Source organism: Entelurus aequoreus, linkage group LG11 (assembly GCF_033978785.1).
Source record: "Entelurus aequoreus isolate RoL-2023_Sb linkage group LG11, RoL_Eaeq_v1.1, whole genome shotgun sequence".
In the NCBI taxonomy this organism is placed as follows: Eukaryota; Metazoa; Chordata; class Actinopteri; order Syngnathiformes; family Syngnathidae; genus Entelurus; species Entelurus aequoreus.
This window is the reverse complement of record NC_084741.1, coordinates 19894263-19919630: the sequence shown is the minus strand read 5'-3', so window position 1 is coordinate 19919630 and position 25368 is coordinate 19894263. Positions and strand designations below refer to the sequence as shown.

Below are 25368 nucleotides of genomic sequence, written 5' to 3'. Positions count from 1 at the left end.
CAAAAATCAATAATAGCTTCAATAAAGAGGCAGCTTGTTTTTGCATTTTACTAGTACTTTAAAAATGCTTGTGCACATAACTGTGATACAGGTGTTGATCACCTTACACCACACCCTCCTTCATCACCCACCAACAGATACACTTACATCCAATACACATTCTACTTGACACAACAAGGACTTGGAAAATATGCATAAAAATGACGTGAAGTTATTGAAGTGGTCACTTTAGCGGCGTGCGCTCTGAACGAAATGTTAAGAATTCCTCCAGGCTAAACCAATTCCTATCATTGTGTTGACTGTTTAGAATGTGACAACACAACGTTGTGTTGTCCCGCTACCTGTTGTGTTTATTAATAGAAAGCTCTTCATGATCCGAGTGTCCCGGTGCTCGAGAGCTCTGGACTGTTTGGCGCTGTGGACGGGCATTGAAGCACTTTTTTAGAGATCGGGGGGGGAAGGGGGCTGTGAAGTTGTGACCGGTGCTTGTCGGCGGCGTTGGAGAGGCTCGGCAAAATAACACGAGACAATAGAAGCCGAAAAGCAACAATAACGTGGAGTGTGTGCGTTTCATGTCACAACTTTTGGAAGTCGAGCGAGCGAGGCCCGCGGAAGAAATGCAATTAAACAAACACAAACGCTCCTCTTCAAGCCGCCGCGGAAAACGCCATATGTGTGTGTGTGTGTGTGTGTGTGTGTGTGTGTGTGTGTGTGTGTGTGTGTGTGTGTGTGTGTGTGTGTGTGTGTGTGTGTGTGTGTGTGTGTGTGTGTGTGTGTGTGTGTGTTCTTGTATTTCTACCCTTCTTGAGACATCAACAAGGAAAAGTAGCTTCCATATGAGGAGGTGTGAACAAGTTAGGACATAAATCATGGTTCCAATACAGAAAACCATTGTATCTAATAGAGAATGTCTCATTTGCACCCCTGGTGGTGAAATCTATCAAAATGAGGCTGCTTCCAAAAAGGAGGGATTTTTCAAATTGACTGTTTGTCGGTTTTAAATGTGCTCCCGCTCTGGTCAACATATGTAATAACAAGTGTGTGTAAGTAATTGAAATGCGCCCCCTTTGGCCAAAATGTATTTAAAAAAAATAAAATAAATATGTATGTAGAGACATACTGTAATAAGTGGAAGTAAATAATGAAGATTAAAAAACAATTACAAACCAAAAAAATTATAAAATAAATTAACTAAAAGCAGTCAATGTGTCGACTTCTTTCTTATAAAATTAGGAACAATTTCTCATATTCTTTCTGTTTCTGTAATAATGCAATATTTTCTCGTAAAATTATTACTTTTTTATGTAACATTATAACTTTTTCATGCAAAATGGTGACATTTGTCATATACAATTCTGACTTTTATCACAATATTGCCAATGTTTTTGTTGTTCTTGTAAAATAGTGACATTTTTGGAGTAAAATGATGACCGTTGTCATAATTTTGCCAAGTAAAATTCCGACTATTATTATAATATTGCCCCAAAAAATGTAAGTTGTCTTATAAAATTGTGATATTGTCACAATTTTTCCTAAAATTGCCCAAATTTTAAGCTTTTCTTGTAAAATTGCGACTGTTATTGAGTAAAATTCCAACTTGTATCATAATATTGCACAAATGTTCGGTTTTTCTGTAAAACTTTGACTTGCGTTAAATAAAATTGCGACTTTTATTGTAATAACAAAATTCTAAGTTTTTCTCGTGAAATTCCAACTCATTTTTCACAACAAGCTTGTGGCGAAGTTGGTAGAGTGGCTGTGCCAGCAATCGGAGTGTTGCTGGTTACTGGGGTTCAATTCCCACCTTCTACCTTCCTAGTCACGTCCGTTGTGTCCTTGGGCAAAACACTTCACCCTTTGCCTCTGATGGCTGCTGGTTAGCGCCTTGCATGGCAGCTCCCGCCATCAGTGTGTGAATGTGTGTGTGAATGGGTAAATGTGGAAATACTGTCAAAGCGCTTTGAGTACCTTGAAGGTAGAAAAGCGCTATACAAGTATAACCCATTTATAATTATCATTATTTATATTTGCATAGTATGTATATATTATTAATGTTGTAAATACACATCTTTTTATATCTAGAAAGGGTGGTCCTAAAGAGGTAGGCATTTTTCCAAAATCTCAAGAAGGTAACAAATACAAGAATGTGCGTGTGTGTGTGTGTGTGTGTGTGTGTGTGTGTGTGTGTTCTTGTATTTCTACCTTTCTTGAGACATCAACAAGGAAAAGTAGCTTCCGTATGAGGAGGTGTGAACAAGTTAGGACATAAATCATGGTCCCAATACTGAAAACCATTGCATCTAATAGAGAATGTCTCATTTGCACCCCTGGTGGTGAAATCTATCAAAACCCAAAAAGGAGGGATTTTTCAAATTGACTGTTTGTCGGTTTTAAAAGTGCTCCCCCTCTGGTCAACATATAAAATAACAAGTGTGTGTAAGAAATTGAAATGCGCCCCCGTTGGACAAAATGTATTTAAAAAAATAAATATGTACATAGAGACATACTGTAATAACTTGAGGTAAATAATGAAGATTAAAAAAATAATTACAAACAAAAAAAATTAAACTAAAAGCAGTCTTTTTCTCACAATGTGTCGACTTCTTTCTTATAAAATTAGGAACAATTTCTCATATTCTTTCTGTTTCTGTAATATTGCAATATTTTCTCGTAAAATTATCACTTTTTTATGTAACATAACTTTTTCATGCAAAATGGTGACATTTGCCATATACAATTCTGACTTATCACAATATTGCCAATGTTTTTGTTGTTCTTGTAAAATAGTGACATTTTTTTGAGTAAAATGATGACCCTTGTCATAATTTTGCCAAGTAAAATTCAGATTATTATTATAATATTGCCAAAAAAATGTAAGTCTTCTTATAAAATTGTGACTTTTGTCAAGTAAAATTACGACTCTTTTCAGAAAATTGCCAACATTTTAAGCTTTTCTTGTAAAATTGCGACTGTTATTGAGTAAAATTCCAACTTTTATCATAATATTGCACATATGTTCAGTTTTTACTGTAAAACTTTGCGTTGAATACAATTGCGACTTTTATTATAATACTGCCAAAATTCAAAGTTTTTCTCGTGAAATTCCAACTCATTTTTCACAACAGGCTTTTTTATATTTGCATAGTATGTATATATTATTAATGTTGTAAATACACACCTTTATATATCTAGAAAGGGTGGTCCTAAAGAGGGAGGCATTTTTCCAAAATCTCAAGAAGGTAACAAATACAAGAATGTGTGTGTGTGTGTGTGTGTGTGTGTGTGTGTGTGTGTGTGTGTGTGTGTGTGTGTGTGTGTGTGTGTGTGTGTGTGTGTGTGTGTGTGTGTGTGTGTGTGTGTGTGTGTGTGTGTGCGTGTGTGCGTGTGTTCCTGTATTTCTACCCTTCTTGAGACACCAACAAGGAAAAGTAGCTTCCATATGAGGAGGTGTGAACAAGTTAGGACATAAATCATGGTCCCAATACAGAATACCATTGCATCTAATAGAGAATGTCTCATTTGCACCCCTGGTGGTGAAATATATCAAAATGAGGCTGCTTCCAAAAAGGAGGGATTTTTCAATTTGACTGTCTGTCGGTTTTAAAAGTGCTCCCGCTCTGGTCAACATATGAAATAACAAGTGTGTGTAAGAAATTGAAATGCACCCCCTTTGGCCAAAATTTATTTAAAAAAAATGAATAAATATGTATATAGAGACATACTGTAATAACTTAAAGTAAATAATGAAGATTAAAAAAATAATTACAAACAAAAAAAATTCAAACTAACAGCAGTCTTTTTCTCACAATGTGTCGACTTCTTTCTTATAAAATTAGGAACAATTTCTCATATTCTTTCTGCTTCTGTAATCTAGCAATATTTTTCGTAAAATTATAACTTTTTTTATGTAAAATTATAACTTTTTCATGCAAAATGGTGACATTTTTCAAATTGACTGTTAGTCGGTTTTAAAAGTGCTCCCCCTCTGGTCAACATATGAAATAACAAGTGTGTGTAAGAAATTGAAATGCGCCCTCTTTGGCCAAAATTTATTTAAAAAAAATATATATATATGTATATAGAGACATACTGTAATAACTTGAGGTAAATAATGAAGATTTAAAAAATAATTACAAATAAAAATAAATAAAACTAAAAGCAGTCTTTTTCTCACAATGTGTCGACTTCTTTCTTATAAAATTAGGAACAATTTCTCATATTCTTTCTGCTTCTGTAATATTGCAATATTTTCTCGTAAAATTATAACTTTTTTATGTAAAAGTATAACTTTTTCATGCAAAAAGGTGACATTTGTCATATACAATTCTGACTTTTATCACAATATTGCCAATGTTTTTGTTGTTCTTGTAAAATAGTGACATTTTGGGAGTAAAATGATGACCGTAGTCATAATTTTGACCAAGTAAAATTCCGATTATTATTATAATATTGCCAAAAAAATGTAAGTTTTCTTATAAAATTGCCCACATTTTAAGCTTTTCTTGTAAAATTGCAACTGTTATTGAGTAAAATTCCAACTTTTATCATAATATTGCACAAATGTTCAGTTTTTATTGTAAAACTTTGACCTGCGTTGAATAAAATTGCGACTTTTATTATAATACTGCCAAAATTTGAAGTTTATCTTTTATCATAATATTGCACATATGTTCAGTTTTTACTGTAAAACTTTGCGTTGAATAAAATTGCGACTTTTATTATAATACTGCCAAAATTCAAAGTTTTTCTCGTGAAATTCCATCTCATTTTTCACAACAAGCTTTTTTATATTTGCATAGTATGTATATATTATTAATGTTGAAAATACACATCTTTATATATCTAGGAAGTGTTGTCCTAAAGAGGGAGGCCTTTTTCCAAAATCTCAAGAAGGTAACAAATACAAGAATGTGTGTGTGTGTGTGTGTGTGTGTGTGTGCGTGTGTGTGTGTGTGTGTGTGTGTGTGTGTGTGTGTGTGTGTGTGTGTGTGTGTGTTCTTGTATTTCTTCTTGAGACATCAACAAGGGAAAGTAGCTTCCATATGAGGAGGTGGGAACAAGTTAGGACATAAATCATGGTCCCAATACTGAAAACCATTGCATCGAATAGAGAATGTCTCATTTGCACCCCTGGTGGTGAAATATATCAAAATTAGGCTGCTTCCAAAAAGGAGGGATTTTTCAAATTGACTGTTTGTCGGTTTTAAAAGTGCTCCCCCTCTGGTCAACATATAAAATAACAAGTGTGTGTAAGAAATTGAAATGCGCCCCCTTTGGCCAAAATGTTTTGCTTTTTTTAAATAAATAAATATGTATATAGAGACATACGTTAATAACTTGAGGTAAATAATGAAGATTAAAAAAATAATTACAAACAAAAAAAATTCAAAAATAAATTAACTAAAAGCAGTCTTTTTCTCACAATGTGTCGAATTCTTTCTTATAAAATTAGGAACAATTTCTCATATTCTTTCTGTTTCTGTAATATTGCAATATTTTCTCGTAAAATTATAACTTTTTTATGTAACATTATAACTTTTTCATGCAAAATGGTGACATTTGTCATATACAACTCTGACTTTTATCACAATATTGCCAATGTTTTTGTTGTTCTTGTAAAATAGTGACATTTTTTTGAGTAAAATGATGACCCTTGTCATAATTTTGCCAAGTAAAATTCCAATTATTATTACATATTGCCAAAAAAAATTAAGTTTTCTTATAAAATTGCCCTAATTTTAAGCTTTTCTTGTAAAATTGCAACTGTTATTGAGTAAAATTCCAACTTTTGTCATAATATTGCACAAATGTTCAGTTTTTATTGTAAAACTTTGACTTGCGTTGAATAAATTTGCGACTTTTATTATAATACTGCCAAAATTCAAAGTTTTTCTCGTGAAATTCCAACTCATTTTTCACAACAAGCTTTTTTATATTTGCATAGTATGTATATATTATTAATGTTGTATATACACACCTTTATATATCTAGAAAGGGTGGGCCTAAAGAGGGAGGCATTTTTCCAAAATCTCAAGAAGGTAACAAATACAAGAATGTGTGTGTGTGTGTGTGTGTGTGTGTGTGTGTGTGTGTGTGTGTGTGTGTGTGTGTGTGTGTGTGTGTGTGTGTGTGTGTGTGTGTTCTTGTATTTCTACCCTTCTTGAGACATCAACAAGGGAAAGTAGCTTCCATATGAGGAGGTGTGAACAAGTTAGGACATAAATCATGGTCCCAATACTGAAAACCATTGTATCTAATAGAGAATGTCTCATTTGCACCCCTGGTGGTGAAATATATCAAAATTAGGGTGCTTCCAAAAAGGAGGGATTTTTCAAATTGACTGTTTGTCGGTTTTAAAAGTGCTCCCCCTCTGGTCAACATATAAAATAACAAGTGTGTGTAAGAAATTGAAATGCGCCCCCTTTGGCCAAAATGTTTTGCTTTTTTTAAATAAATAAATATGTATATAGAGACATACGTTAATAACTTGAGGTAAATAATGAAGATTAAAAAAATAATTACAAACAAAAAAAATTCAAAAATAAATTAACTAAAAGCAGTCTTTTTCTCACAATGTGTCGACTTCTTTCTTATAAAATTAGGAACAATTTCTCATATTCTTTCTGTTTCTGTAATATTGCAATATTTTCTCGTAAAATTATAACTTTTTTATGTAACATTATAACTTTTTCATGCAAAATGGTGACATTTGTCATATACAATTCTGACTTTTATCACAATATTGCCAATGTTTTTGTTGTTCTTGTAAAATAGTGACATTTTTTTGAGTAAAATGATGACCCTTGTCATAATTTTGCCAAGTAAAATTCCAATTATTATTACAATATTGCCAAAAAAAATTAAGTTTTCTTATAAAATTGCCCAAATTTTAAGCTTTTCTTGTAAAATTGCAACTGTTATTGAGTAAAATTCCAACTTTTGTCATAATATTGCACAAATGTTCAGTTTTTATTGTAAAACTTTGACTTGCGTTGAATAAAATTGCGACTTTTATTATAATACTGCCAAAATTCAAAGTTTTTCTCGTGAAATTCCAACTCATTTTTCACAACAAGCTTTTTTTATATTTGCATAGTATGTATGTATTATTAATGTTGTATATACACACCTTTATATATCTAGAAAGGGTGGTCCTAAAGAGGGAGGCATTTTTCCAAAATCTCAAGAAGGTAACAAATACAAGAATGTGTGTGTGTGTGTGTGTGTGTGTGTGTGTGTGTGTGTGTGTGTGTGTGTGTGTGTGTGTGTGTGTGTGTGTGTGTGTGTGTGTGTGTTGTGTGTGTGTGTGTGTGTGTGTGTGTGTGTGTGTGTGAGCTTCAACACACGGTCCTGGTTTTCCCCATGCAGCCCGGAGCTACACGCCAAGCTTAGAAGCGCCGTGAATATTCTGAGCGGCGAGCTAATAAACTGCGCGTACTTGATGTCATCAAATGGACTTCCTGGCATGCGAGGGGAGTTCCCGTCGTGTCGGCTTTGATTGGCTCTGCTACTTTGGGTTTAATCCTGCTGCTTTGCCGAGTGTTTGAGTTGGATTACGCCGTCGCCGGGTAGTGTTGGACAAGACGTGTGTGTGTTGGTGTGTGTGTGTGTGTGTGTGTGTCCCTCTCCCTCACTGCCGAATCAGCTGAAACCACAGACGGCCCAACTGGAGCATTGTCCAAATCCCTCTGCATGCAAATTAAAAACGCAACAATAAATGTGGCAAAGGAACAAGGTGGGCACGCAGGCTTTGTGCCCCCTCCCGCCCCCATGGCTTGATGAGGCTTACGGGAGGAGCTGGAACGGGACGAGCAAACTGCTGAGTTATCTCTCGCATGCAGCGTGGCGACGCGGCCGCGTTGCCACCGCGAGCGTGCACGTGAGCGCACGGGCACAGGCGGCGGTGTAATCCTGTGCAAATGACAGGTGACGCACAGCGGCCGCCAGATTGCGACGAGGCGAGCTGGACATTTGTCCCCGTAGGACACAGGTGTCCGACATTTAAATATGTCTGACACACATCATTTAAATAGGCCCTGTCACTCTATTTTATCATGGCACGCCACGTCATTTTATCTTGGCCCGCCACATCATTTAAACATGCCCTGCCGTGTTATTTTATCATGATACGCCACATCATTTTAATGTGCCTTGCCACAATACTTTATCGTGGTCCACCACATCATTTTAAAAGTGGCCATTCCCATCATTTTAAAGTGACGTAGCACATCATTTTATCATGGCCCTCCATATCGTTTCATTGTGGACTGCCACTTGGCACGCCACCTCATTTTAATGTGCCCTGCTACTTAATTTTATCATTGTACGCCACATCATTTAATTTTGGCCCATCACGTCATTTTTATAAGCCCCACTACTCTATTTTATATTACTTAATCTTGGCCTGCCGTATAATTTGATTGTTGGGCGCCGCTTGGCACGCCACATGATTTAATTGTGGCCCGCCACACCATTTTAATATGCCTAGCAACTTTATTTTATTGTGGTACGGCATAACATTTTAATTTGGCCCACCACATAATTTTTCTCATGGTCCACCGTATCATTTTATTGTAATTGTTGCCAGCCACATAATTTCAAGTGGCCTGTCCCATAATTTTAAAATGACACGGCACATCGTTTTTTTTAATGTGGCCTGCCATATCATTTTATGGTGGGCTACTCAATTTTAAGGTGGACTGTCCAATAGTTTAAAATTTGCACCCCACAAATTTAATTTTGCCATAATATATTTTTTTGGTGGCCTACCATATCATTTTATCATGGCCTGTCCAATAATTTTAAGCGTCATGCCACATGATTTAATTGTGGCCTGCCATATCATTTTATAGTTGCTCACAACATTATTTTATTGTGGTACGCCATAACATTTTATTGTGGCCCACCACATAATTTTTCTCATGGTCCACCATATAATTTTATTATTGCCCGCTACATCTTTTTAATATGCCCCGCTACTTTATTTTATCGTTGTCCGCCATATAATTTTATGGTGGTACGCCACTTCATTTTACTGTGACCCACCACCTCATTTTGATATGCCCCATGACTTAAATTTTATCGTGGTCGGCCATATCAGTTATTATTGCCAGCCACATAATTTCAAGTCGCCTGTCCCATAATTTTAAAGTGACATGGCACATTGTTTTTTTAACGTGGCCTGCCATATCATTTTATGGTGAACTACTATATCATTTTATCATGGCCTGTACAATAATTTTAAGTCGGCATGCCACATGATTTAATCGTGGCCTGCCATATCATTTTATAGTGGCTCGCCACATTATTTTATCGTGGCCCACCACTTCATTTTTGTCATGGTCCACCGTATCATTTTATTGTTGCCCGCTACATCTTTTTAATATGCCCTGCTACTTTATTTTATCGTTGTCCGCCATATCATTTTAAGGTGGTACGCCACATCATTTTACTGTGACCCACCACATCATTTTAATATGCCCCACGACTTTAAATGTTATCGTGGTCGGTCATATCAGTAATTGTTGCTAGCCCCATAATTTCATGTGGCCTGTCCTATAATTTTCAATAGTCACAGCACATTGTTTTAATGTGGCCCACCACATAATTTGAATATGCCCCACTACTTTATTTTATTGTGGTCGGCCATATCAGTAATTGTTGCCAGCTACTTAATTTCATGTGGCCTGTCCCATAATTTTAAAGTGGCACGGCACATCGTTTTTTTTAACGTGGCCTGCCATATAATTTTATGGTGGACTACTCAATTTAAATGTGGCCTGTCCAATAGTTTAAAATTGGCACCCCACAAATTGAATTGTGCCCCGCAATATAATTTTTTCATGGCCTACCATATCATTTTATCATGGCCTGTCCAATAATTTTAAGTCGGCATGCCACAAATTTAATTGTGGCCTGCCATATCATCTTATAGTGGCTCGCCACATTATTTTATTGTGGTACGCCATAACATTTTATTGTGGCCCACCACATCATTTTTTTCATGGTCCACCGTATCATTTTATTGTTGCCCGTGCCCGCTACATCTTTTTAATATGCCCCGCTACTTTATTTTATCGTTGTCCGCCATATAATTTTATGGTGGTACGCCACATCATTTTACTGTGACCCACCACATAATTTTAATATGCCCCACGACTTTAAATTTGATTGTGGTCAGCCAAATTAGTAATTGTTGCCAGCCACATAATTTCCAGTGGCCTGTCCCATAATTTTAAAGTGGCACGGCACATCGTTTTTTAATGTGGCCTGCCATATCATTTTATGGTGGACTACTCAATTTTAATGTGGCCTGCCCAATAGTTTAAAATTGGCACCCCACAAATGTAATTTTGCCCTGCAATATAATTTTTTCCTGGCCTACCATATCGTTTTATGATAGCCTGTCCTGTTTTAAGTCGGCATGCCACAAATTTAATCGTGCCATGTCATATCATTTTATAGTGGCTCGCCACATTATTTTATTGTGGTCCGCCATATAATTTAATTGTGGCCCGCCACATCATTTTATCGTGGTCCACCACTATATTTTATTGTGGCCTGTCCCACAATTGTAATGTAGCCAACCTAAAAAAGACACTTTCTGGCGAAATGTATTTATTTAAATTTTGACAGAAAAATTTTGCACAAGCAATTGCTTTTTTTTTGTTTTTTTTTGTTTTTTTTTTGCACTTTAATATTGTAGAAGTCGCTGCCTAGCGGTTCCACTGACATACACGTCACCACAGACAGGCGTGCAAAGTTGACAAAGTTTTAATGTTTTTGACAAGATCATTCAAAAATGCTTTTCAGCAGGTCGTGACTTTGCAGTCACTCCCAATCCTTTTTTCTCCACTGTTCCCGGACGCTACTGTTAAAGACAACAGGTGATTTAGATAACTCGTACCACCTGTTCAGCTGTGTCTCGCCGTCAGCACTGCCTAGCCCCCGTCTGATGGTGCTCTGTCCTCAGCACCATGGACAGAGGCGGTGACCTCCGCTCCTGCAGGCCGCGCTGGCCACACCTCCCTCCACCAATATTTTCTGACGTTCCAAGCATTCTTTTTTTTTTTTCTTTTTTCGGTTATCAAAATAAACACTTAAATATCTGTTTGTCATCTTGACTTATGATTTAAAAGCAAATTGTCAGGTTCAAACACTGATGACATCTATTAAACAAGACAAGAAGCAAAGAATCAAACAGAGACTTTGGCTCAATATTGAGGAGAGTCGTCTGGACACTGTACCCTTGGACAATCTCCATCATGCTCTGGCGAAAGATTGTACGACTCCTCCTTTATTTGACTTTCTATGATCACATGACCACAGCTGCTTCCAGAGGGAAGTGGGTCGTAAACAGCTTTGCCTTTGGTTACAGAACAGTTCAAAAGAAGAGGTTGTATAATAGTTCAAAAAGAGGTTTGTAAAATAGTTCAAAAAGAGGTCCGTAAAACAGTTGAAAAAAGAGGTCCCCTGGATTCTGGTCCTGCTTCCCCTCCGCTTTTATAGTCCTTGGGTCAGACAATATCCTTCTGTTTGATTATAATATTATGTTATAATAATTAGGGATGTCCGATAATGGCTTTTTGCCGATATCCGATATTGTCCAACTCTTAATTACCGATACCGATATCAACCGATACCGATATATACAGTCGTGGAATTAACACATTATTATGTCTAATTTGGACAACCAGGTATGGTGAAGATAAGGTCCTTTTTTTTTTAAATTAATAAAATAAAATAAGATAAATAAATTAAAAACATTTTCTTAAATAAAAAAGAAAGTAAAACATAATAAAAACAGTTACATAGAAACTAGTAATTAATGAAAATGGGTAAAATTAACTGTTAAAGGTTAGTACTATTAGTGGACCAGCAGCACGCACAATCATGTGTGCTTAGGGACTGTATCCCTTGCAGACTGTATTGATATATATTGATATATAATGTAGGAACCAGAATATTAATAACAGAAAGAAACAACCCTTTTGTGTGAATGAGTGTAGATGGGGGAGGGAGGTTTTTTGGGTTAGTGTTCTAATTGTAAGTGTATCTTGTGTTTTTTATGTTGATTTAATAAAAAAACAATAAAAAATAAAAAAAACGATACCGATAATAAAAAAAAAAACGATACCGATCATTTCCGATATTACATTTTAAAGCATTTATCGGCCGATATTGAAGTGAAGTGAATTATATTTATATAGCGCTTTTCTCTAGTGACTCAAAGCGCTTTTACATAGTGAAACCCAATATCTAAGTTACATTCAAACCAGTTTGGGTGGGCACTAGGAGCAGGTGGGTAAAGTGTCTTGCCCAAGGACACAACGGTAGTGACTAGGATGGCGGAAGCGGGGATCGAACCTGGAACCCTCAAGTTGCTGGCACGGCCGCTCTACCAACCGAGCTATACCACCCCATATTATCGGACATCTCTAATAATAATGAAAGAAACAGGAACGCCTTCATGTTGCTTACCCCCCTACACAGTAGAGTTTTACGAGCCTTACTCATGGTAGGTTTCAAAGACAGCTTTTGCTTCTCACCGGCCACTCAATGTAACACAAAGTTTTTGTGATAACTTAGAAACAATTATTCTAACACAAATTAACCATCATTCTGTAAAAACGATAACAACTCACACCAGTTGCCTGTGCAAAGTGTGTAACCGATGAAGCGTGCTAAGGTCTTGCAGGACAGTCTGACCAGTCCACTTGTGACGGTTTCCATGGCCTGAGAACATGAATATTGAACATTTGAGTCATGTTTAGTAAACAAAGCTCCTCTGTTGTTTATTTAGGGTTGGCTGTGTGAGCTGCTTCGCTGGAAGGAGGATCCGTCCCCAGAGAACCGGACGCTGTGGGAGAACCTCTCCATGATCCGCCGCTTCCTGAGCCTGTCGCAGGCCGAGCGGGACGCCATCTACGAGCAGGAGAGCAGCGCGGGGCAGCAGCAGCACCACGGCGAGCGGCCGTCGCACTTCTCGCACGTCTCGGCCGACCACCTGCAGGTGAGCGACGCCTGAATGCGCGTACCAAATAGCGACCCAAGTCGAGGGTTGGAGCGTTTGAAGAGACGTGGGGGTCAACGCAGTCGTGGAAAAGTGTTTTTGCAAAACATTGCGTTACGAAACATCTCTCCGAGCGTTCCGACTTGCCGAGCGGATAAAAGCGGGTCAACAGGGGGCGCCGCTCGCCCACTCGCTTCCTCCTCGAACACACAATGAGAATATTTGAGTGTCGTTTGTTTACACTGATGGCGTTCTCACGCCGCTGCACATCACAATGGAGGCTGATAGCGAACAAATACAACAACTCTTCTTATTGTGGGAGCTTACATACTTTTTCCCCCCCCTTAAACACAGTTTAATCTGTCAACCTTTGAGTTGTTTGCATGTGGAAACATTTTCCCATAGGTAATAAACTAGGAATAATCTGTTCCAGGTTCAAGCTGTGCCCATTTATTTAGTGGACAAGCGAAGCTCCCTTTCAGGGCTGTATGCCGCCAATTCCAATACCGATCATCCATGAGTGATATCGGCCGATACTGATCCCATGCAATAACTGTCAATTTTAAAATATATTCATGGTGACTGTCAAGTGTTTTGCTTTTTTCGCTGCGCTTATCCCACACTTGAAGGGTGGTACCAATGCTGAATGTGGCTTCTGGATTTCACTCAAAAGACCAGACCGTTGTTACTCTTTTCCTTTTATTTTCCTTTAGTTTGCAACAGTATTTCCAAACGAAGAAACAGCTTCTTTTTTCTTTGTAGTCTTTTTACCAGACTTTAGCAGCCTTTACCAGCCTTTGGTAGCCTTTAGCAGCCTTTGGTAGCCTTTAGCAGCCTTTGGTAGCCTTTAGCAGCCTTTAGCAGCCTTTGGTAGCTTTTAGCAGCCTTTAGCAGCCTTTGGTAGCCTTTAGCAGCCTTTAGGTGAAAAACTTTTAAGGACAAAACACCACAAGATTAACATGCTGTAAAAAATAAATCGATTATCAATCCCATAATTTACAATTATTAATTAGGCTATCAAACTCTAAACCATTAAACAAGTGCAAGAAAATGGACTACTATTTTTCATTTAAGTTCAAACAGATTTTAAATAAATTGTCTCAACATAAATGCACCAAGATACATATACCGTATTTTTTGGAGTATAAGTCGCACCGGCCGAAAAGGCATAATAAAGAAGGGAAAAAACATATATAAGTCGCACTGGAGTATAAGTCGCATTTTTTGGGGAAATTTATTTGATAAAAGCCAACACCAAGAATAGACATTTGAAAGGCAATTTAAAATAAATAAAGAATAGTGAACAACAGGCTGAATAAGTGTACGTTATATGAGGCATAAATAACCAACTGAGAACGTGCCTGGTATGTTAACGTAACATATTATGGTAAGAGTCATTCAAATAACTATAACATATAGAACATGCTATACGTTTACCAAACAATCTGTCACTCCTGATCGCTAAATCCCATGAAATCTTATACGTCTAGTCTCTTACATGAATGAGCTAAATACAGTGTTTCCCACACATTCATTTATTTGTGGCGGCCCGCCACGAAAGAATTACGTCCGCCACAAATAAAAAAAAATGTTTTTGTTTTTTTTGTCCTGTCCAGCTTCTCAGGCAAATCATATAGTTGATGTAGATGCCCATATAGGCTGTTCAGATTTACTTTACAAAAGAGAAGTGTAGGATACTTCTCTTGTTGCCTTATTTGTATTTGACCACTACTTTTTTCTGTTTATTTGTTACTGACTGTGGCAGGACACCTCTGCCTCTGTTTCACTTTATGTTGCTGGTAAATAATATGGTTGTAGTAGTAGGCTAAAGTTAAATTATTTAGTATGCACTAGTTAAAGGGGCAGAGCTTTAAGAGACATTTTAGGTTTTATATTTTATAAGATAATTTTTTTGTAAGAACCACAATTAATAAATATATTTCAGTGAATAACTTATTGTTCAAATCTGTATATAAATATGTACATAAAGTGTTGTAATTATATTGTAAAATGGATGGATGGATGGATGGACGTTTAAAACAAAACTGTTATTATTAATTAGTAAGTATACATTTTTTGAGCCTTTATAGAGAAAATTATATCATTGTAGTAAATTATGCAAATTACTTGATGATGTCATGATGACCACGCCCATAGCCACGCCCCCACCGCCACAGGTATCTTGGCAGTTTATGGGAAACACTGAAATAATATTATTTGATATTTTACGGTAATGTGTTAATAATTTCACACATAAGTCGCTCCTGAGTATAAGTCGCACCCCCGGCCAAACTATGAAAAAAACTGCGACTTATAGTCCGAAAAATACGGTAAAATACATTTAACCCCAGAAACACAATAGATAAATGCAGCAGAAAACCCAATAAGCAAATACATAAATACCTAACCAATTAATCACCTATTTTAGATACATATTTAAAATCCATATCCAATATAAGGGCGTTGTGGGGCCGTGGTCTTTATTTTTTGGGGGGCTAAAGCTTTTGTTTACATGGCTGTACTGTACCCGTGGTAATGTGAAAGGGAGCAGCGAATTAAAGTAAAAATGTAATCTCAAAAATAAAATAAAAAATTGTATCCAGTAAGAGGCAGCACGGTGGAACAGGGGTTAGTGCATGTGCCTCACAATACGAAGGTCCTGAGTAGTCCTGGGTTCAATCCCGGGCTCCGGATCTTTCTGTGTGGAGTTTGCATGTTCTCCCCGTGACTGCGTGGGTTCCCTCCAGGTACTTTGGCTTCCTCCCACCTCCAAAGACACGCACCTGGGGATAGGTTGATTGGCAACACTAAATGGGCCCTAGTGTGTGAATGTTGTCTGTCTTTCTGTGTTGGCCCTGCGATGAGGTGGCGACTTGTCCAGGGTGTACCCTGCCTTCCGCCCGAATGCAGCTGAGATAGGCTCCAGCACCCCCCGCGACCCCAAAAGGGAAAAGCAGTAGAAAATGGATGGATGGGTATCCAGTAAGATTGTACGGTATCAGTACAGTACCGCAATACTAATGAATCATATTCGGTACTATACCGCCTGTAAAAAGTAACGGTACCCCACCCGTCATCGTGTCAAGCATACGAGCATGTTCACGGCAGTGCACAATCATGCAGACTAGCATGTTCGGCAGAACGGACACATTTTGGCTCAAAAACTAATGATAAAGTTGCAATTATAACACTGAAACACTGAATCCGCAAATTTTTGTCTCCACGGCGTCAAATATGGTATATTTATTTCAAATGTTTCAAAATGACCGACCATTAACTATAAAGACAATTATCTTAACTTTGAACACACTACACACATGCGAATGAAGAGCATACTTAGTCAACAGCCATACATGTCACACTAAGGGTGGGCGTATGAACAACACCAACACTGTCATAAACATGTGCCATATTGTGAAACCACACCAAATAACAACGACAAACACATTTTGGGAGAATATTTGCACCGCAACACAACATAAACACTACAGAACAAATTCCCAGAATTCCCTGCAGCACCAACTCTTCCTGGACGCTATAATATAAACAAACGCCATTGGTGGATCTACACCTAACATCCACTGTAATGATACCACGTACAAGAGCGTACTACTATGATCACATCGATATTTTTTAGCATCACAAAATCTTATTTCGTTTTTTTAAATTTATATTATGTTTATAAACTCAGGAAATATGTCCCTGGACACATGAGGACTTTGAATATGACCAATGTATGATCCTGTAACGGCTTGGTATCAGATTGATACCCAAATTTGTGGTATCATCCAAAACTAATGTAAAGTATCAAACAACAGAAGAATAAGTGATTATTACAGAAGTGGAGATAGAACATGTTAAAAGAGAAAGTAAGCAGATATTAACAGTAAATGAACAAGTAGATTAATAATTCATTTTCTACCACTTGTCCTTAATAATGTTGACAAAATAATAGGTGTATAAATGACACAATATGTTACTGCATATGTCAGCAGACTAGATTAAGAGCCTTTGTTTACTTACTTACTACTAAAAGACTTGTTCTTGTTTGTTCACTATTTTATTTAAGGACAAACTTGCAACTTGCAGGCCATACACCTGACATCCACTGTAATGATACCAAGTACAATAGCGTATCTAGTCGATACTACTATGATTACATCGATATTTTTTATCGTCACAAAATCTTTTTTCCTCTCTTTAAAATTCACATTATGTTTATAAACTCAGTAAATACGTCCCTGTAACTACTTGGTATCGGATCGATACCTAAATTTGTGGTATCATCCAAAACTAATGTAAAGTATCAAACAACAGAAGAATAAGTGATGATTACATTTCAACAGAAGTGTAGATAGAACATGTTAAAAGAGAAAGTAAGCAGATATTAACAGTAAATGAACAAGTCGATTAAAAATCAATTTTTACAGCTTGTCCTTAATCATTTTGGCAAAATAGAATGAGAGATGACACAATATGTTACTGCATATGTCAGCAGCTAAAATTAGGAGCCTTTGTTTGTTTACTTACTACTAAAAGACAAGTTGTCTAGTATGTTTACTATTTTATTTAAAGACTTAACTGCAATGAGAAACATAGGTTTAATGGACCTTAAGATTTTTTGTTCAAATAAAGCCAATAATGACATTTTTTTGTGGTCCCCCTTCTTTAGAAAAGTACCGAAAAGTATCAAAATACATTTTGGTACGGGTACCGGTACTAAAATATTGGTATCGGGCCAACACTACAGTATAGCTTTCCATACTTACACAAGAATAGCACACCAAATAAATGTTACACAGTCGTAACTTCTTGGCACTGAACCTGCACGAAGTAGTTCTCTATGTTTACATTTTCACACTTTGCACTATTTTGTTACACTCACGCATTAAAACATTGCTTACTTATTCCTTACTTTTGCACCTTCATTTTTAAGAGGGTTATTGTTAAATGTTTATTGTGATTTTACACTTGCCTGGCAAGCTGAGGGGATTATAATCAGAGAAAAGTTACTGTTGTTTTGATTGATCGATTGAAACTTTTATTAGTAGATTGCACAGTACAGTACATATTCCGTACAATTGACCGCTAAATGGTAACACCCGAATACGTTTTTCAACTTGTTTAAGTCGGGGTCCACGTTAATCAATTCATGGTAGGAGGGAGAGCCAGCGCTGCCTGCAGGAGCAAAGGTCACCGCCTCTGTCCATGGTGTTGAGGACAGAGCACCATCAGACGGGGGCGCGGCCTTTGCTCCTGCAGGCAGCGCTGGCCACATCTCCCTCCACAGTTACATTTGATATATTTGATATCAATGATTGGTTTTCAGCCCTAAGTTATACCGAAGCTTGCAAGTGAGAGCATATTTTCCCGGAAATGCTCCGTTTTGACGGCGTCCTTCTGCAACCTCCTCAGGCCCAGCACCACCACCAGACCGCCCTGTCCCTGCAGCACCCGTCGCAGCCTCTCCTATCCCAGCAGCCCTTGCAGCAGCAGCAGCAGCAGCCCCGCCTGCCCCCCCGCCAGCCCTCCACCGCCTCCCCGGCCGAGGCGGAGGACGACGTGGGCCGCGTGGGCGCCGTCAAGTCGCGCACGGGCGGCGGCAAGATCTCCCTGGAGGCGCTGGGCATCCTGCAGAGCTTCATCCAGGACGTGGGCCTGTACCCGGACGAGGAGGCCATCCACACGCTCTCCGCCCAGCTGGACCTGCCCAAGCTCACCATCATCAAGTTCTTCCAGAACCAGCGCTTCTGCGTCAACCACCCGGCCAAGGCCACGCCCAACAGCAGCACGAGGAGTAGCAGCAGCAGCCCCGCCTTCGACGAGGACCTGACGGACCTGAAGGAGGGCGGCGAGCTGCTGAAGGAGCTGGACGAGTGCACGCAGACCAACAGCGCCGCCTTCTGCGTCAAGACGGAGGAACATCCCAACCGGGGCGGGGCGGCGGAGCCGGAGCACGAGGTCAATGAGTAGAGCGGCGGCGTCCCCGGGTGACATTTTGCATTTTGTAAAAGTTCTCGTGTTCTTCACTGTTGCATCATGGACATTACCTGCACAAAGAAAAGAAAAATAAGACTGCACTCGATGTTTTACACTGACCGACTTTCGCTCCCAGCTACTGACTCCACGCCGGAGGGGGAAAAAATCCATGCGGCGTTTTTTTTTTGTTTGTTTTTTTTCCCCCCGGGAGGACGTTTGTGTTTATGTGCGTGATGTTGAACCGTCCCCTTTTCTTCTCGCCAACGAAATCAAGAACCAAGTAGTTTGACACGGCCTTACAGACTGCAGCCTCACTTCTTATTATTGTCATTGGTATTATTATCAACTCGCCGTCTTATCTTCGGGGGAAAAAGGCGCGCCGCGTGACGACTGATCCGACTCTGGAGCGCCAGCGCCCGGCCCCACATTGTAACGTGTCTCTATATAAAAGATATATATAATGAATTTATGCCAACAATGCCTTGACCATACGGCACTGCCGCTGTTCCAACCTCCCCGTCGCTGTAACGCCACTACAAATGTGAACGACGCCATCTTTATTTATTTGCAGTCTTTATCCCCCCCCCCCTTCCTCCTCCGCCGACCTTTTGTTGTTGTTTTTTTTATTTATCGACGCGAGAAAAAAAAAAGTGTCTTAAATGTCGGAAACGGAGAAACGTGCTTCGCAGGTGGCGGTGGGCGGAGTCGGTCCCTGCCACCGCAACTTTTCCTGTCATGCAAAGGGTGAGAAAAACATATGCAATCCGTGTGAAAACGATCCGCGTCCGCGACGTGTCTTCCTTTGGCCAGCTGATGGCGTACGAGTACGAAGGAGCTGTTTAAAAAAAAAAAGAAAAAAGAAAGACCTTCCGTTATTTTACTACGACTGACCGTTTTATAAGTGTCCCCCCGGATTGTCGGCCCCTTTGTATTCCTCGGCATCGAACTCCAGGGCCGTTTTGTCGGGAGCCCCCCCTGCTGGAGCGGAGCGCTCTTTGTAATAAGTGTAAATAGCACACGCTGTCTGTGAGGGTGTAAATAGACTCTGTTGTGCCTCAATCACCCGGGCTCTTCTCCTGCATCGTGTGTGTCGAGCACCTGTCCAACACCTGCTGGGGGGGAGGGGAGGGGAGGGGGGGCGTGGCCACAGGCGTCGTCCTCACCTGTTCGATACGTGGGGTCGGTCTGCGCTGGCCTCCCATTGATGTTCTGCTGGGTTTTTTTTTTTCATGAATAAAAAAAAAAAAAGCCAGAGTTTGACGTTTTTTGTGTGTTTTGGCTTTATTATTACATCAATTACAACAGTATTATTACATCAATTACAACAGTATTATTACATCAATTACAACAGTATTTTTTACATAATTACAATATTATTATTACATCAATTAAAACAGAATTATTACATCAATTACAACAGTATTATTACATCAATTACAACAGTATTATTACATCAATTACAACAGTATTATTACATCAATTACAACAGTATTTTTTACATAATTACAATATTATTATAACATCAATTAAAACAGAATTATTACATCAATTACAACAGTATTATTACATCAATTACAACAGTATTATTACATCAATTGCAATAGTATTATTACACAAATTACAACAGTATTATTACATCAATTACAATAATATTATTACATCAATTACAACAGTATTTTTTACATAATTATAATATTATTATTACATCAATTAAAACAGTATTATTACATCAGTATTATTACATCAATTGCAACAGTATTATTACATCAATTACAACAGTAATATAACATCAATTACAACAGTATTATTACATCAATTACAACAGTATTATTACATCAATTGCAATAGTATTATTACACAAATTACAACAGTATTATTACATCAATTACAATAATATTATTACATCAATTACAACAGTATTTTTTACATAAATATAATATTATTATTACATAAATTAAAACAGTATTATTACATCAGCATTATTACATCAATTACAACAGTATTATTACATCAATTACAACAGTATTATTTAGGGATGTTCGATGATGGCTTTTTGCCGATATCCGATATATACAGTCGTGGAATATTGTCCAACTCTTAATTACCGATACCGATATATACAGTCGTGGAATTAACACATTATAATGCCTAATTTGGACAACCAGGTATGGTGAAGATGAGGTCCTTTTAAAAAAAAATTAATACAATTAAATAAGATAAATAAATTAAAAACATTTTCTTGAATAAAAAAGAAAGTACAACAATATAAAAACAGTTACATAGAAACTAGTAATGAATGAAAATTAGTCAAATTAACTGTTAAAGGTTAGTACTATTAGCGGACCAGCAGCACGCACAATCATACACGGACTGTATCCCTTGCAGACTGTATTGATATATATTGATATATAATGTAGGAACCAGAATATTAATAACAGAAAGAAACAACCCTTTTGTGTGAATGAGTGTAAATGGGGGGAGGGAGGTTTTTTGGGTTGGTGCACTAATTGTATGTGTATCTTGTGTTTTTTATGTTGATTTAATTTAAAAAAAAAAAAAAAAAACGATACCGATAATAAAAAAACCAATACCGATAATTTCCGATATTACATTTTAACGCATAGATCGGCCGATAATATCGGCAGGCCGATATTATCGGACATCTCTAATTACAACAGTATTATTACATCATTTACAACAGTATTATTACATCAATTACAACAGTATTATTACATCAATTACAACAGTATTATTACATCAATTACAACAGTATTATAACATCAATTACAACAGTATTATTACATCAATTACAACAGTATTATAACATCAATTACAACAGTATTATACGCCGCCTTCCGCCCGATTGTAGCTGAGATAGGCTCCAGCGCCCCCGCGACCCCGAAGGGAATAAGCGGTAAAAAATGGATGGATGGACAACAGTATTATTGCATCAATTGCAACAGTAATATAACATCAATTACAACAGTAATATAACATCAATTACAACAGTAATATAACATCAATTACAACAGTATTATAACATCAATTACAACAGTAATATAACATCAATTACAACAGTATTATAACATCAATTACAACAGTATTATTACATCAATTACGACAGTATTATTACATAAATTACAACAGTATTATAACATTAATTACAACAGTATTATTACATAATTGCAACAGTATTATTGCATCAATTACGACAGTATTATAACATTAATTACAACAGTATTATTACAAAATTGCAACAGTATTATTACATAATTACAACAGTTTTATTACATGACAGGGCGTACATGAGAATGTGGTCCATGGTCCGGTGGTCTACCTGAGTCGAAAGCGCAAGAGAAGACCTAAGGTCACTTTTAGGTCAACTTGAAGAACCTGACCTGCTTTCAAGAACACTTGGAACAAATTAATTGTATAAACATTATTTCTCATGGGAAGCATTTAGGGGTGCACAATAATTGTCAGGCCAATATAAAAAATGATGACGTCACATCAACATTAGGGGTGTCAAAAATATATATATATACAAATTAATTGTGTGTCGTATACGATTCTTAATCAATTTTTTTAAAATCGATTAAAAAATATATTTATAAAAAATATTAAACAAAAATATATATATATACAAATTAATTGTGTGTCGTATACGATTCTTAATCAATTTTTTTTAAATCGATTAAAAAATATATTTACAAAAAATATAAAATATAATATATATATATATATATATATATATATATATATATATATATATATATATATATGTATATATATATATATATATATATATATATATATATATATATATATAATTAAATATGCATAAAAAACATATTTAAAAAAACAGTTTTCTTTTAAGTAACATAGAAATTAAATATAATATATATATATATATATATATATATATATATATATATATATATATATATATATATATATATATATATATATATATATATATATAATTAAATATGCATAAAAAAACATGTTTAAAAAAACAGTTTTCTTTTAAGTAATATAGAAATGTATCTATTTTATGAAGGAATGTTAAAAAATGTATTACTAGAGAAAATTGTATTCTGAATCGAATCGTTACCCCCAAGAATCGAATCGAATTGAATCGTGTGGAACCCAAATGAGGTGAGATTAGTGCTGGACAGTAGGTAAGGTTGCATTCTTACCTCATTCCTGTGAGAATCCTGCGTGGGACTGAAGGATTGAAAAGCATCGACTTCCCCTGAGCTCACACTGGAGACAAACATGGCGTCGGTCACTGTTTTAGAAAAAGACCTTCTGCCAAAAAAAACATTGTACTCCAACACATCGGACCTCATCAGCCACCTGAAAGGCCAAAAATGATGTTTTGAAAGCTGAAGAATATGCCTGCTGCTAAAGAAGCTGCCACAAAGAAATGACATTTCATTTGCAGTAAATATAAATAAACAAATATAAACAAGTTAAAATGCATACAAATATAAACAAGTTAAAATGTATGAAAATATAAACAAGTTAAAATGTAAAAATATATTTTTTAATAATATTTTAATATTACTTTTTACAAAAAAGGTGACATAACTGAAAACCTGCTTTATATTTTATATTTTAGTTTATATTTTAGTTTCTAGTTGATTTAATTACAAATAAATAAATATATATAAACAAGTTAAAATTTACTTAACATTCATATTTAATTATTAATTTTTTAATGCAAATGTATATATATATTTTTTTAAATACATAAAAATGTTATATTAATTATTTTTTTTACAAAAAAAGGTGAAATAACTGAAAACATATTTTATATTTTGTATTCTAGTTTATATTCTAGTTTATATTCTAGTTTCTACTTTATTTAATTAAAAATAAATAGATAAATATAAACAAGTTAAAATGTATATAAATATAAACAAGTTAAAATGTATATTTATTTATTTTATTTTATTTTTAATTTTAAAAATGTAATATTATTTTTTTACAAAAAAAAGGTGAAATAACTGAAAACATGTTTTATATTTTATATTCTAGTTTATATTTTAGTTTGTAGTTTATTTAATTAAAAATGAATAAATAAATATAAACAAGTTAAAAAGTATATATATATAAACAAGTTAAAATGTATATTTATTTATTTCTTTTTAATGCAAATTAAATTAAATTTTTTTGTGGCAGTTTCTTTAGCAGCAGGCGTATTCTTCAGCTTTCAAAACACCATTGTTGGCCTTTCAGGTGGCTGATGAGGTCCGATGTGTTGGAGTACAATGTTTTTTTGGCAGAATGTCTTTTTCTAAAACGGTGATTGACGTCACGTTTGTCTCCAGTGTGAGCTCAGGGGAAGTCGATGCTATTCAACGTTTCAGTCCCACGCAGGATTCTCACAGGAATGAAGTAAAAATAAATACATATAAACAAGTTAAAATGTATATAAATATAAACAAGTAAAAATGTATATTTTTAAATATATATATATATATATATATATATATATATATATATATATATATATATATATATATATATATATATATATATATATATATATATATATATATATATATATATATTTAATATAAAACATTTTTTACAAAAAAAGGTGAAATAACTGAAAACATGTTTTGTATTTTATATTTTAGTTTATATTCTAGTTGCTAGTTTATTTAATACAAATATATATATATATACAAACAAGTAAACATTTTGATAAATATAAACAAGTTAAAATGTATATTTATTTATTTATTTTTAATGTATTTACATTTAATTTCTTTGTGGCAGCTTCTTTAGCAGCAGGCGTATTCTTCAGCTTTCAAAGGATTCTCACAGGAATGAGGTAAAAATAAATACACATAAACAAGTTGAAATTGCCCTGCGATGAGGTGGCGACTTGTCCAGGGTGTACCCCGCCTACAGCCCGAATGCAGCCAAGATAGATTCCAGTGACCCCTCGTGACCCCGAAAGGGACAAGCGGTAGAAAACAGATGGATGGATGAAAGTTAAAATTGTCTCTCTAGTAAAACTACTTCAGTTTTTTATCTGACCTTTTGTAACACATTACTAATAACAATCAAGTTGCTGTTATTGGTGGCTCTCCAAGTAGCAACATAATGACCAAAATGAAAACACAGTAGCGCAGTAGGCCTAAGTATTCATTAAAAACAAGGTAGTGGTTTTCTTATATAATATACTTTATATTTCCGGCCATTGTACCATTACACACATTATCAGCAATAATACTTTATATTTTATTTTTTATTTGCCAACCACTGTACTGCAGTATTTTTATGTTAATATTATAAATTGTGATATGAGCTGTGACGGAGGTTGGAGGACGCGTCCTCACTTTCAGTTAGCGAGCGAGTGC

The 25368-nt window shown here is 36.0% G+C and overlaps 1 protein-coding gene across 6 annotated transcripts in view; it reads left to right on the top strand.

The window, feature by feature from the left end:
* satb1b (SATB homeobox 1b) overlaps positions 1–20155 on the top strand; it is a 235211-nt gene extending 215056 nt beyond the window's left edge. For 3 of the 6 annotated variants that reach the window (XM_062062655.1, XM_062062654.1, XM_062062650.1), the window contains exons 12-13: positions 12803–13012; positions 18428–20153. In XM_062062655.1, the coding sequence (XP_061918639.1) occupies positions 12803–13012; positions 18428–18985 (768 nt within the window). In that variant the 3' untranslated portion in view covers positions 18986–20153. Of the gene's footprint in view, positions 1–12802; positions 13013–18427 lie in introns of all 6 variants that reach the window. The other 3 variants (XM_062062651.1, XM_062062656.1, XM_062062653.1) reach the window with 3 other exon arrangements.
* Positions 20156–25368: the final 5213 nt, after the last annotated feature.